Below are 13340 nucleotides of genomic sequence, written 5' to 3' on the forward strand. Positions count from 1 at the left end.
AAGAACGCGTTAGAAAAACAGCATTCCTCAGTAATTAGTAATTATTATTTTAATACATACGTGGTTTTCCTCATGAACAATGTATGTACTCAATTTGATTAATATTTAGTACACATTATCATTGTACAATAAATATATCAGGTTTGCATACCTGGTTTTGAAAAATATGCAACGAAGACAATTCTGACAAAGGTAATTTCTTTGAATGTATTTTCGGGGTTTCATTCTAGCATTTGCTTACAAATTGTCCACATAAATAGCTATGATGTGAACATTTCATTTTTTTTCTTATGGAATGTTATGAAAAAGGGTTCGCTAGGGGGCGACACTTGGTAGTACATACATCCTGGCGATGCTTCCTCTTGCTCATAGAACCTCATTTATCGCTGCCAAGATTGGCCCTTCTGAATCTGTCTAATGAAACAAGTAACTCGCACCTGTACCGCGCTTGACGCGTTCATTAATTGTACTGTCAGGCCGTCATTTCGCGGTCAAGGAATGAAATAGTTAACACATCTGGCATGCATTAAGTTTTACTATACACAAAATATAGTGCGTCTGCACGCTTGTAATGTGTCGAAATCTGTTGACTTTTGCCTAAAATTTTGTTGAAATTGATGATAGCGCGTTTCGAAAATGACAATGTTCCATATAACTTGCATCCCTGTCTTTTATAAGCTGTCGGCCATGGCGTGAAGTGGTATTTTATCATTGTCTAGTTATCTCCGTGTCCTACCGGTTTAAGCAATATCTTCAAAACACCTTAGTATCACCTTGTTGTAGGTTGATTACGTAGGTTGTATAGTTGATAATTAAAACAACAAAGTGATATCTAGATTAGCTTATATCGCTGGTATCAACACATAATCAATAAAGCGTTAATTACATTATGGTGGCATGTGCATTTGCTGCATTTTCAGAAATATTTCAATAGAAAATTTCTATACTTTTACTCGTAATGTATGTGGCATAATAGGTCGATTCTAGATATATACCGCTTTAGGTACATGGCAATATATAAAAGAAAAGAAAAAATACCCTAAGCATATATTAATTACATATTAGTCCTTACCTTGACATAAATTGATTCACCAATTTGATATAAAACTTTAGAGGAAGTTAAATTTCGCCATACATATATACCAAACTGAATATTGTGTTCATTGTGACATGGCGAACGCACATCATATCATCAAATAGTATATTATAATTGACGGTGTTTTATAACATTGGATGATACTGAAACTAGTACTCAGGAAAGGGATTCTTCCTGAATAAACAAAATTCACATAAGGGATGCTTTCAATGAAGGTATTCATTTCATTAATAGTGGTAAATGGGCAATCAATCGATACACTATTTACATTCCACTTTTTGTGAAATCTACCTTTGATGTGCGATAGATCAATTAACATGAATGCATTCTGATATGCCATAATTTAAGAATAAGGTGATGAAATTGACATCGATCAATTATGTTCAATGGAATATTTTATTACATTCTGACTAATTCAACATTGAAATAGTCATATGATATTTGCATATAAATGATTTAAATGATATTTTGAAAAATAAACATCGATGTAAACCACCAAAATAGCATAATATCAGAAGTTTGGAAGTCGCTGATTATGTTTGTTTACTTCTTTTGGTTGTTTTAATTCGTAAGTGAAATTAACATGGCGTATAATTTCTGGTCGTCTGTCGACCGCAAAATGTTGAAAAATATATTTATATTCAGTATTATCGCTCTAACTAAATTATGTATTCCTGTTTAGGCCATTGTGATGATCTCTGTGTGTGAGACAGTGACATTTCCCCATGGTCTATGTGTGTGATATGTGTTTGGATATGAAAGGTCCTGATTTATAGAACTCCTTACCTATATATTCCTAGCAGACTATAAATCTTTAAACCAATAAAACCCCAACATAAACCTACCACATCGAAACATTAAACAATATGACGGTTGTATTAGGCGCCAAGGCGTGCAATACACATATCAGAGGTTTGTTTCACTATGGAATGTTATTTTAAACTCTTGCAAATATTCGTGTGTTTTCAATAAGAGCATTTTACACTATAGGCTATTTTAATTACAAGAACGTTTTAAAACGCATTGCTTACCTATCGTCTGCATTGCTAATCATGTTTGTTTAAGCATTTTGTTATGTTTTGAAGAATAGACAGTTCCATCAAAGAGACATTGGTAAAAGTGAAAATATTGCATTCTCGGCATTGTTTGGTTCAATGTAAAGCTATGCGTAAGTGATTAGCGCTCTGTTATTTACTAAAATACAGCTCATCCTATCCCATTGTAAAATGTATTTTATCTGAAATATATTTAAGAATACATAAACATTAAAGATATTTGAAAGTGTCTTATTAATTAGACAGTATATTTTACTTTATATATCCTTGCTACGTTAGGATATTGTACTTTTGTTTCTACTTTACTCAGTTATATAAGAAGTAGCATGGTACGTATATTCATGAAGCAAAAATACAATATAAAATGTGACATCCATGAACGTTTGTAAAATAATTATCATCACACGTTATATATACTTATGTTCATTGTTAAATGATTTCAGCAGTGTAAGATTCTGCTGTCTCTGTATCTTCATTACACTAGTAGATACTGGCTACAACCTATCTATAATGTATAGAATCAACTAGAGGTTATTTATGTATAAGAGAAGGAACAGTGAAACGGCACTTGTCGTGTTGTCTAGTCAAATGATCTATATATTACCTTCGTCTTATTAATTATGACACATTAACCTTAGCCATTGGTAATACATCATGATAAACAAGAATTCCGTCTGTATTGTCATCCACATACACTCCAACTGGGTCATGATTTCTGCGGGATGGATAATCATGCGAGAGTTCCTCGGAGTATTTACCAGAGCTGCGGGGCCCGTATAAGACCGTCAATGTGTATATGTCTCTTTACTGTCTTCTCTTGTTTTTGCCCAATTCCGATTTTTTTTCTGTCGTCTGCACTAGAGTGTCGAGCTGCACTTTATCAACTGTTATGTGTATCAGGGGTACTTTACATAAGAGTTGTCGGTATTGCAGGCCAAAATGTCACATGAGTACTGCACAGAGGGATTTAGCTTACGACATATGGGTTGCCGTTTGCTGTACCTACCGCAATTTTTCCCGGAGCTAAAATGGGATTTTTTTGTAATTTACCACTGCGATACTTCACCGATACTGGATTTTCGCAAGGAATGTTTCAGATTGATCTCTCACGAAAGATCTGCCATTGATAGTGTTCGTTTTACCCGCTGAGCGAAGATAATCAATATAAAAGTATTTCTCATTAATTACCAACACCTATTTAGCATATTTAATTTTAGTGTCAACATTTTAACACGTAATGGCTGATGGTGACGTTGGGTTATTGAAATCAGTTATTATCTGTTCAAAGCAATTTTTTTGAAATCCAGTATTATGCAATGCATATCTTCAGGCAGAAAATAAAAAAATGATCTAATGCATCAAGCCTTTTTGCTAAATTGCCTTCGTGAAGGTGGGGGTTAGCAAAGACCTCCAGCATTGTTCTAATGCACACCGAGACAAAGAAAATGAGAGAGTGGAACTCAGCTATCTTCCCGTGATACACCCTTAGCAATAAAATCATTAAAAATGATTATGGCATAATTATAGCAGTACGGTAGAGACCTTAGTCTTATTTTAATGATTAACCTAGATAACCTGTGGAAAGTTTACACAAGTAATATTTTTTAACAATCAATAATGGTTTCCTATTAATTTATCACCGTATTAATATGGTAAGCAATTTTATATGAAATGAATGGGTTTGCTTGCAAACCTCAGTCAAACTTTAAGTATATAAGAAAAAATTTAAAAAAAAAATAGGAATAATAATTTAAAGAGGCTTCCAATTGAAATAACAACGCACTTAATATGTTTTTGACATAGAATGTTACTACCGTGGGGTTTCTATGGAGATTCGCATGTACGGAGAACCAACCCATTTTGCACTGAGCATTACCGGGAGTTGAATATATAGAATGTTCACTAATTTCCAGACAGTCTGTTCTAGATCTAGTCTAGGTTCGTGCTATCAAAGTAACCGTTTTAATTTCTTAAAATTGACCTTATGCAACATATGTACACTCTTCTATTATCGTGCAAATGATAAGATTGCTTCAGAAATCGTCTTGTGGTGAAAGTGAAGTTATAAAAAACCTAAACAGTTAATACGTTGCTGCGTGAAACTATTTAAAGGCTAGCGCACTTCCAACGTCATAATATGATGGTTATCACACAAATATATCGTGAATTATACAGTTTAATGTACAATTATTACGTAGAAAACGAAATATCTCCCCTCTGCCAATCTACATTAATTTATTTGTATTACTGTGCAATCTATATCTATTAAAAGCGGTGGTGTTTTCCTTAAGGAGTTCCGATGTTGCTTTTTGTGTCATAAAATTATTTTTTGTATATGCATATGCGTCAAGGACTCGAATAAATCTGACATGACAGAAAAAAAAATTTTAACATAAAACAGAAACATCTTAAACATTTTTTTTAAATCTAGAATCCGAACGATATTTGCACAAATCATATAAATTGTCGTAAATTTGTATTTTAAATATATAAAAATAATCTTGCTAATGTAGTTTTGCCTTCTATATCTTAAATGCTTTATGTAAGTAATGCTTGTCCACGATCAAGTAGCCGACTCATCACCATAGCCTTTAAAGTCATATGTATATTTGATGGTTGAAGCGCTCAAAATAGTTCTTTTAATACATTTTATAAATGTCATTTATTACAACTGTCAACAGATACAAGCGTCAATTTCTCACGTTTCACGACTCTACATCACCCTTCTATTCTATGTATTTAATATGAAATTTATATGTTTACTCTAAATAGCTCTCAACTGCCTAAAACGCTTTTATTCGTATTGTCAGATAGTGTCAAATGAAATGAGCCGTGGAAGATCTTCGGTAGATGTTTGACCTGACGGAATACATCTCCTTTTACTGTGGTATTGTCCGAATGCTGACGGGAGAACCCGGTCCTGTCAATGATAAATAAATATTTGTAAATGACGATTTAAGCGGCGTGCTTCAAAACTGAAATATGTTTGTCGTTACGGTCAATTAAACAAGTGACTATGAAAAAAATATTTTATATGCTCTGTGGAATATCAGTAACTTCGTCAAAAATGGTGTTTTGTGTCAAAGACATAGTGTTTGTAGAGAGATGAGCTGTGAAAGAACTGACTCGGCTATCTCTTATGATAAATTGTCATTTTAAACAAGAGGGCAATATTTTGCTAAATTAATATACATTATATTTAACATCGATATATTTTGCTGAAATGTTTTTGTGGATGAAATATTAATATTTTGAATTATAACTTTCTAAAAAGATTATATATGGATAACTCAACTTTATGACATGTTTACCTTTTGCTTATTTAGTCTTTTATTTTTATTTATTGTTTTGTTTATTTTTATTTCGTTTTGTTTTTATATTTATTCTCACGTAAGATCAATTTAAAACCATTTACATGAAAACATTAACGGGTCCTTAACTTGCCAGCAAACTGAAACACTGTTACTATTCACATAGAATTCAATTGTTATATGGCACGAAATCAAGTCATCATTATACTAATTGTGTGAATGCTGTAATCACTGGAAAAGTACAACCCATATTGAATAGTGAAACAAAATTGTCGAAAATTAAAAAAAATACTTTCTATGGTAAATCAAATAGTTGTAATTTCACATCTACAAGGATAATAATAACATCAGTCCCAACATTTTGGACTTTGAAATGAATATACTACTTTCAGAAATTGTGTTTTCATTCATTATTGATAGCAAGGCTATTGCTTCCTTAAAGAAACACGTTTGACAATTTTGAAGAGTTGCAAAAGTTTTTAGCTTTACCGTTAACATTATATTCAATTTCACTTACTAGAAAATTTTAAATAGATCAATAAAATGTTAATTTTCATAAGTCGGGTCCGTCTTATGTTTCCCGGCGTCGCTTTAATTACCGCGTAGTAGTTTACTATCGCTACGCTTCACGACAAAACAACGAAATCAACATTCATGGTAAATATGGTTTTACAGCGAAATGTTACATTTTAACAATTGGTTTTTTTTTATATTTTTTTAAATATCTATTTCGGAAACGTCCAATTAGCCATAAAAATATGGATTTGTGATTAAAATCGAATCTTACAAGATACATATTTCACTTATATGACATCATAAAGGAAAACATACTAAGACATATCACAATCGTAACATTTCTATAATTATGGGTTATTTTACTTGTTTACTTGACACATATTTTTTACCATAAGGTTATATGAAGTTAAATGAGAACGCACACAACTTATAAGTAATAACCTTGAATAATGTTGTTTTGCTAATTGATAATTAGTTTTATAAATTGACTTATCTAAGCATTGTTGATTTAGTGCTGAAGCAGTAAATACCATTTTAATGTGTAACATTGAGGTGCCTTTCTTTGGCTCAGTATTAATGACGATTTTGTCTGGTTTTATACATGGCATGGTCTGGCCTCGAGAAGCTTAGTACTAAACCACCTACAACATAAATATACAATGGTTATAAATAAACCTTATCTTTAATTGTTATATGTCGTGATTTGTACAAACAATGGTCTTGTATTTGCATAATACTAAGCATGTACTCTGACAAAATTAATACACAACAAAACTATAGTTAACCTGGATCATTTAGTACATATGTCTGCGTATTCGTCTAACTAAAGTATTTTTTAATACACGAAATCCTTCTTAAACTATTTCGAAGGGCAAAGGCTGAATGCTTGTTAGTTTAGGATGGAAACTTTTGCTTTATTGCATTACACAGTTAACGTCCGTAGACGTTTCACCATACAAACAATAAAATCAACCGAATACGACCCCGTAAGTCAAGTGTCGCACGCGAGACTGTTTTTTCTGTCATGTCACCAAAGGTTGTCGAGGCAAACTTATTTAGAACCTATCATTTGACCCCTACTGTTTCGTCGTTTTGTCCCGTACTAGTCGGAGGCAGGTCAAAAGTAAATGATCATTGAAACTGAAAATTGGTCTCCTGCAACCAGTCACACCAAGGCGTTAAATTATACCCCGATTGTAAGACAATTCGACAAATGATGATAGAATAACAGTTTATGATGTATCTATTTACAACTTATATTTTTGTTGGTTTGAAAACCGCCACTTAAGTTCCAGATTTAAGTCTTCTTTATCACCATGTCGACATCGATACGTCATATCAGATCGATCCGAAAGTCGATAGAATTATCCAAACCTAGAACAAACCTATATGTTTTCACTTTAGTTGACTAGGCCGCTATTTACTACAATGGGGTTTGTGACTCGCTAAAGTGGCCTCCCGACACCGTCTGAGTGTGTCATATCGGACCATAACTTACCTGCAATTAACACACATTACTGAGTATACTTATTATGTCTACCTGGTCTTTACGGTGGAAGCAAACAAGAGCCACACGTATGATAAATAGTACATAGTCAACTGCCTTCTGAAGATAACATATTTAATTATATATCATTAGAGCAGGTAATCGGATACTTCAATTTTGCATCTTTTTTCACTTCCGATAAAATAACTGATTTTAGAAATATAATTATATTTCGTCAATTAAGTTTCACAAATATTCATTCAAATCACACAATATGGTAATCCAGCAAGTTTGGTAAATTATTGAAATGAGGTTTAATCCTCCATTTGTATATCACTACATTGTGCTTGTTTTACATACATTATCGTTTTGTCCAAGCAAATTTCTCATTGTTATTGTGGAACCTTTGTGTACCCCTACAATAAATAAATGTCCCTTCTTGTACTAGGTTGGGTTAAATTGTCTTCAAAAAGGACTGTGCTATACGCTGCCTTCCAAAATTTCTGTTACGTATGTTAAAAGGTAAATAACTTGATAAATACTAATGTCTGTATTAACATGATTTGTATATTTCTGTACTTAATGTATATTTGTAAAAATTCATGTGTAACACAACTTTTGGAAGGCAGTATATGTGTCAACAAGTTTAGTAGGTGTTTCATTGACAACTAACCTTCTAATCTAACAAGAGGATTACTTGAACATCTTGTTGATTTAGGTCAGTAAGACTTGACAATATGTTAGGTAACATCTTTACTGCTTATAAAAAAGACAAAATATATGATGTATATCTTAAAGAAACAGATGCTTGAAGCTTTAGTAGCGCTAGGTGAAAGACCATCAAAGAAACGTGTGTGACCTGCTGTTGAAAACAAAAAAATGTTTAAAAGCTTTAGTTCTATGACCTTCGCCATATTGATAATCTGTGGCAACGGTTTGGTTGAAATATGGATCCTCATTTTTATGTAGTGCATTATGTACTGGGAAATAAGGCATACATGTTTGCCTTTAAAATATTCAAAATACGATTGGCCTACACCAGTTGAACATTCCTTGGTGGTTTGTTTTTTTGTATGACATGACTAGCAAAGAAGTGTTATGTTTTCGATATTTTGATTTATCCCAATCCTTACTGATATTCGTAAAAAATGTATTACAATGTATAATGTAATCTCAAATGGATGTCATCTTTTGAAATAAATAAATAAAACTGTTTTAAGATATGTACTGTAGGTAAACACAAGGTATGTTAAAATGATAGGTTTTGCGTCAAAAAAGCAAAAACAGTTGTATATAGATTATGTGTAAACAATTTACGATAAGTAACACAATTAATCAGCCTAATAATTAATGTGAACTGCATCAGAAGACCATTTAAATAACGTTGTCAATGTTGTCAGTACTTACGTCTATAAGTATACCTTCCACCAGTGCGGTGTAAAAACCAAAACTAAAAAAAAATACAAAGTGCAAATTATATTACTCCAATGCGATTAATCAAATAACAATAAGCTAGAGGGATTACGAAGCGGATAATCGATTTTGTATATTTTTTGTATTTGTATAATGATGTATAGTGTCGTTTAGATAACACATTTTTCTTGTAATGCGGTGGTGTAAAATAATGCATACATCTTGTTATATTGTTACCCAGTATAAAACATTTATCTTGATATGAATCAGATGTAAAGCTGTTGCACACAGCACAACCGAGACTGTTATCGCCATGTAACGCATTCAGTGGATCCTTTCACGCATCTCTACTCCTTATCGATTAGGCAGTCAGAGTTTTTCTGCTGTCATAAACATATCCAGATACCATAACATCACACCTTTGTGATATAGAAGCTTGTATAAAGAACAATAAACGTCACGAACGTGAGGTCTCTCTGACAGTGTCTGTCCCAGATTGAAAGCTCCTTAAGGTGTTACTACGCTGACGATGGATGTGAAAATACTTTAAAATGTGTATAGATATATTAGGTATTCCAACGAAACAGCTTGACGTGTTATAATAACGAACATACAAAATGGAAAATATTCTTTGATCTTATTAATTGTCTTCTATTGTTGTCTGGTTCGCCAGAGTGCCCCACACTCAACATGGCAGGGTCGTAAACCTGTTACAAATGTTGGCGCCTTGTCAGTCGCGCTGTCGTTTTGACGAGATCTCGGTGCCGCGAGACTTGATGCATGAATAGAAAATCGTATCATATCATTCGCTGTCCATCATCTGTTATAATATCAAACATACCGGAACACCGCAAGTTGATGATAAGTCAGAAATACCTGTTAAAACTAACGTGATGTGTCTTGATGGTGTCATCAATGTTTATTATTGACACAACGCTGGGACAATCTGGACAACTACTTAATACTGACGAATTAAAATAACAATGTCATTGTCTAAGATATAAATAGTTAAGCAGTTCAACGGTATCTAGTTTATCTTTAGGTAGCTTAAAATATTGAATGTGGTATTGTTCATCTTGTTAAATGATACTTGTTAACCAGGGTCAATCTAGGTAATTACACTAACGCTGCAGCACTGTTGTTTAACACTGAGAATCTCATGCTAATATTGATCTCTACAAAAACGCATAACTGCCCATGGTATGCATGATTTCCATGTGACGCAATCGTCATAATCATGCTCAAATGTGCGACAATTAACCTTTCATAATGAAATGAGTTATGTTTTTGGTTTTGGACTTCAGCATTGATTGTGATGTAAGAGGACGACTTTTTTTAATGATAACGTTTTTATATATTTCAGAAACTGCAGACGGTGAATCGAAAAGGTCAAGAACATCATATACACGTCATCAGACGCTTGAGCTGGAGAAAGAATTCCATTATAACAAATACCTCACACGACGCAGACGAATTGAAATTGCGCATGCCCTGAATCTCACAGAGAGGCAAATAAAGATTTGGTTCCAAAATCGAAGAATGAAATGGAAAAAAGATCACAAACTTTCTCATATAGCCAAAAATATGAACTTCTGTAATGCATTGGAAAAGGTATCTCAAGAGAGGGAACATAAGGGAACCTTGTGAAATCTCAGACATTTGTACAATTATACACTTACACACGATGTGACGTATCATAAAAGGACGCATTATTTGATGTGTTCAAGATAGCGTCATGCGTGACGTCAAAATCTATGATGATGACGCCACACTAAGCCGGCTTGTTTACGCCCACAAAATGGATCTACAACGTCGGAGGATATTCCACGGGATACAAATTATCCGATACGGAATGTAATATCCGGTTCCGATTTGAAAAGTAATAAAAGTTTCCATCGTGTTAACATATAACAGAATTCCGTAACTCAACGGATACTTGTATTAAGTATCGTCTAATAGGCTTTTTAGTGTTCTTAATAAAAGGAAAATAAAATTGTAAACTTATGAATTAAGACTTGAATTTGCCAAACCGTGAAATAGTGTTAGTAGATCATCATATTTAAGTTTGCTATCAAAATCAACTCATTTTCACATTTGAGTTTAAAAGCATAATTAATAATATAAGAGTTATACTATTTTATTATGAAATCAGGGAAAATTAATTTACTGCTACAAGGAAATATTTTCATCGTCAATCACTAGTACAATCAGGGTATGAAGCTATGAGAACTGCAGAATATTTCAGTATTTAACATAAAATATGTAGTATTTCAAGTCAGTGAGAGGCTGAAGTAATTAATATGGAATGAATGCTGAGAGGTTCAAAGTATGTATTATGTGCAAATGAGTGTGCGAATGTATGAGTTTGAAACCGTGTGTGATGCTTGGATGGTGTAAGTGAAAATCCAGCTAGATTAGTTATCATTATATTGAAAATGTCACATAATTAAAGGAACACATTTTGTTTAAAGAAAATATAATTAACATGAAGAAAAATAATTTTCACATCTAATAATTTGAAAAAAATAATGTAAAACCATTAATAGTAATATTTTTGTAATAATAGGTTTTAAAAAACTGACATTTCGACTAAACAAAATGTGCCCCTTTGATGTGATTACATGTATGAACTACTGAATATGTAAATAATTGAAATAACCTCGGTTTTCTTATCAGGGTAATGACGAGGATTTTATGTGAAATACGTAATCAATATATGAGTACGTATATTACGTAATAAATATTAAATACGTATCAATCGTAATTGTGTATTTATGTAATGACTGTATCTATCGGCTATGAATATTTTCCGTTGATATGAGAAACATTTATTAGCCATCACAATTCCAATCGTGTATGTGTCCGTTTTGTTATTTATGTCGTAATAGTCGAAATAGTGTTGCTCTTATTTTACATTTTTCAAATTACAAAAAAAAACTATAAATATATGAATATATCTATATATTGTTTAGTGACTGAATTAATATACTTCTACAATCAACCTAAAGGAGAAAAGTTTACTATTTGCTAGTTTTCCAGCCTATGCGTGTAGACAAATTATATTACCTTTTGGTGACGAATATACCAGGGAGGATTAAGCAAATAGATTTATTTATTTATTTCTAACTTTATCTTAGAAATATCGTATTGTTACATAAAATATAGTTAAGGAATTGCTGATATTTCTGTATATTTGATATCTATTTGACCCGATAAGCGGACCCATCACTACAAGCGCAGATTCTCCATCCACTTTATTCTTGTGTAGTCTAAATTTCCTTACCGTACATAAGGGTAGCTCCATACGTTTGAAACAAAATGTATTTTTTTTGTATTATGGGTCTTCTTTCTTGCATTTGACATAACAAAATGGGTTTTCTGACTACTATGTGAGATATTTGAACTTAACTATACCATCTTATGGTTTTTGTGAAAGGGTTGTAATTTAAGCGACCCTTCCTTTTTCTCGAGTATTTATGCGGCATGTTCGCTTATTGGGTCGGATACGGTATCTAAATTTGTGGACGTTTTTGGCATGAATACATCCCTGTGCGATATTGTACAGAATAAACTGCAATGTAACCAGGCACAACAGCAAACAAAAATTACACTTAATCAAAGTGTTACCACGGCCAAAACATTAACTCACTAATCCTTAAGGCAACGTATTCCTGTTTGTATATCTAAATATTTGACTACGATTTTGTGATACAGATTCCAGAGTTCGCACATGGAAGTCGTAATTAAGTTTCAGTAAAACACATCACAAATTAAATTTAATATTAGTTAGAATTGAACCTAGTTTCATGTATCATTTAATTACTATTTATAGTAATTTACTGCCTGTTCTTTTATTTGAAAAATGTGCTATGATGGATATTATTTATATTGATATTTCGTTTGAAGATATTTAAATTTCATGACCTTCTACCTTCATAAATGATCATCTGTCATGTTATATATGCCATTTGTTCTCATTGTCAATTTCGGTAGCTATACTGCCAATCGTATTAAGTCACCATATGATCAATTTGGAATAAAAGCTAATTTTAAGGAAAATAAGTTGTAGCTTATTTTGTTTTGCATCATATAATCAAACATGCATGTACACCTTTAATGCATATAGTATAAGTCAAACCTACTATAGCGACCATTTCTGAATAAATTACCATCTGCTTAATACCACCACTTTAAAGCGTGTAAAATGATCAATTTCAGCAAAATTCACCTGTGTAAATAGACCACCTAGCTATAACTTTTTAATGTTCTCTTAGATGGTCGTTAAAGACAGGTTTGACTGTAGTCATTTGGTTCATTCAAAATTATGATTTTACTTATTAGAGCAATGTTATGACCGGTAAGAATGACTATAAGACTCATGACTATATGACTCAAGTGATCATAATTCGCAAAATAAACCCCCGCCAATAAGTTCCAAACATTAAATCGCAAAATTGTACACC

General features: G+C 32.5%; 1 protein-coding gene across 3 annotated transcripts in view; it reads left to right on the plus strand.

Annotated features, from left to right (window-relative positions):
• The window catches only part of LOC138321842 (homeobox protein Hox-B4-like), a 74871-nt gene extending 61938 nt beyond the window's left edge, over window positions 1-12933 (plus strand). For all 3 annotated transcript variants that reach the window (XM_069265837.1, XM_069265836.1, XM_069265839.1), the window contains one exon: window positions 10241-12933. In XM_069265837.1, coding sequence (XP_069121938.1) covers window positions 10241-10524 — 284 coding nt within the window. In that variant the 3' untranslated portion in view covers window positions 10525-12933. The remainder of the gene's footprint in view (window positions 1-10240) is intronic.
• The last annotated feature ends 407 nt before the right edge of the window (window positions 12934-13340 follow it).

Source organism: Argopecten irradians, chromosome 4, assembly GCF_041381155.1.
Source record: "Argopecten irradians isolate NY chromosome 4, Ai_NY, whole genome shotgun sequence".
Classification (NCBI taxonomy): domain Eukaryota; kingdom Metazoa; phylum Mollusca; class Bivalvia; order Pectinida; family Pectinidae; genus Argopecten; species Argopecten irradians.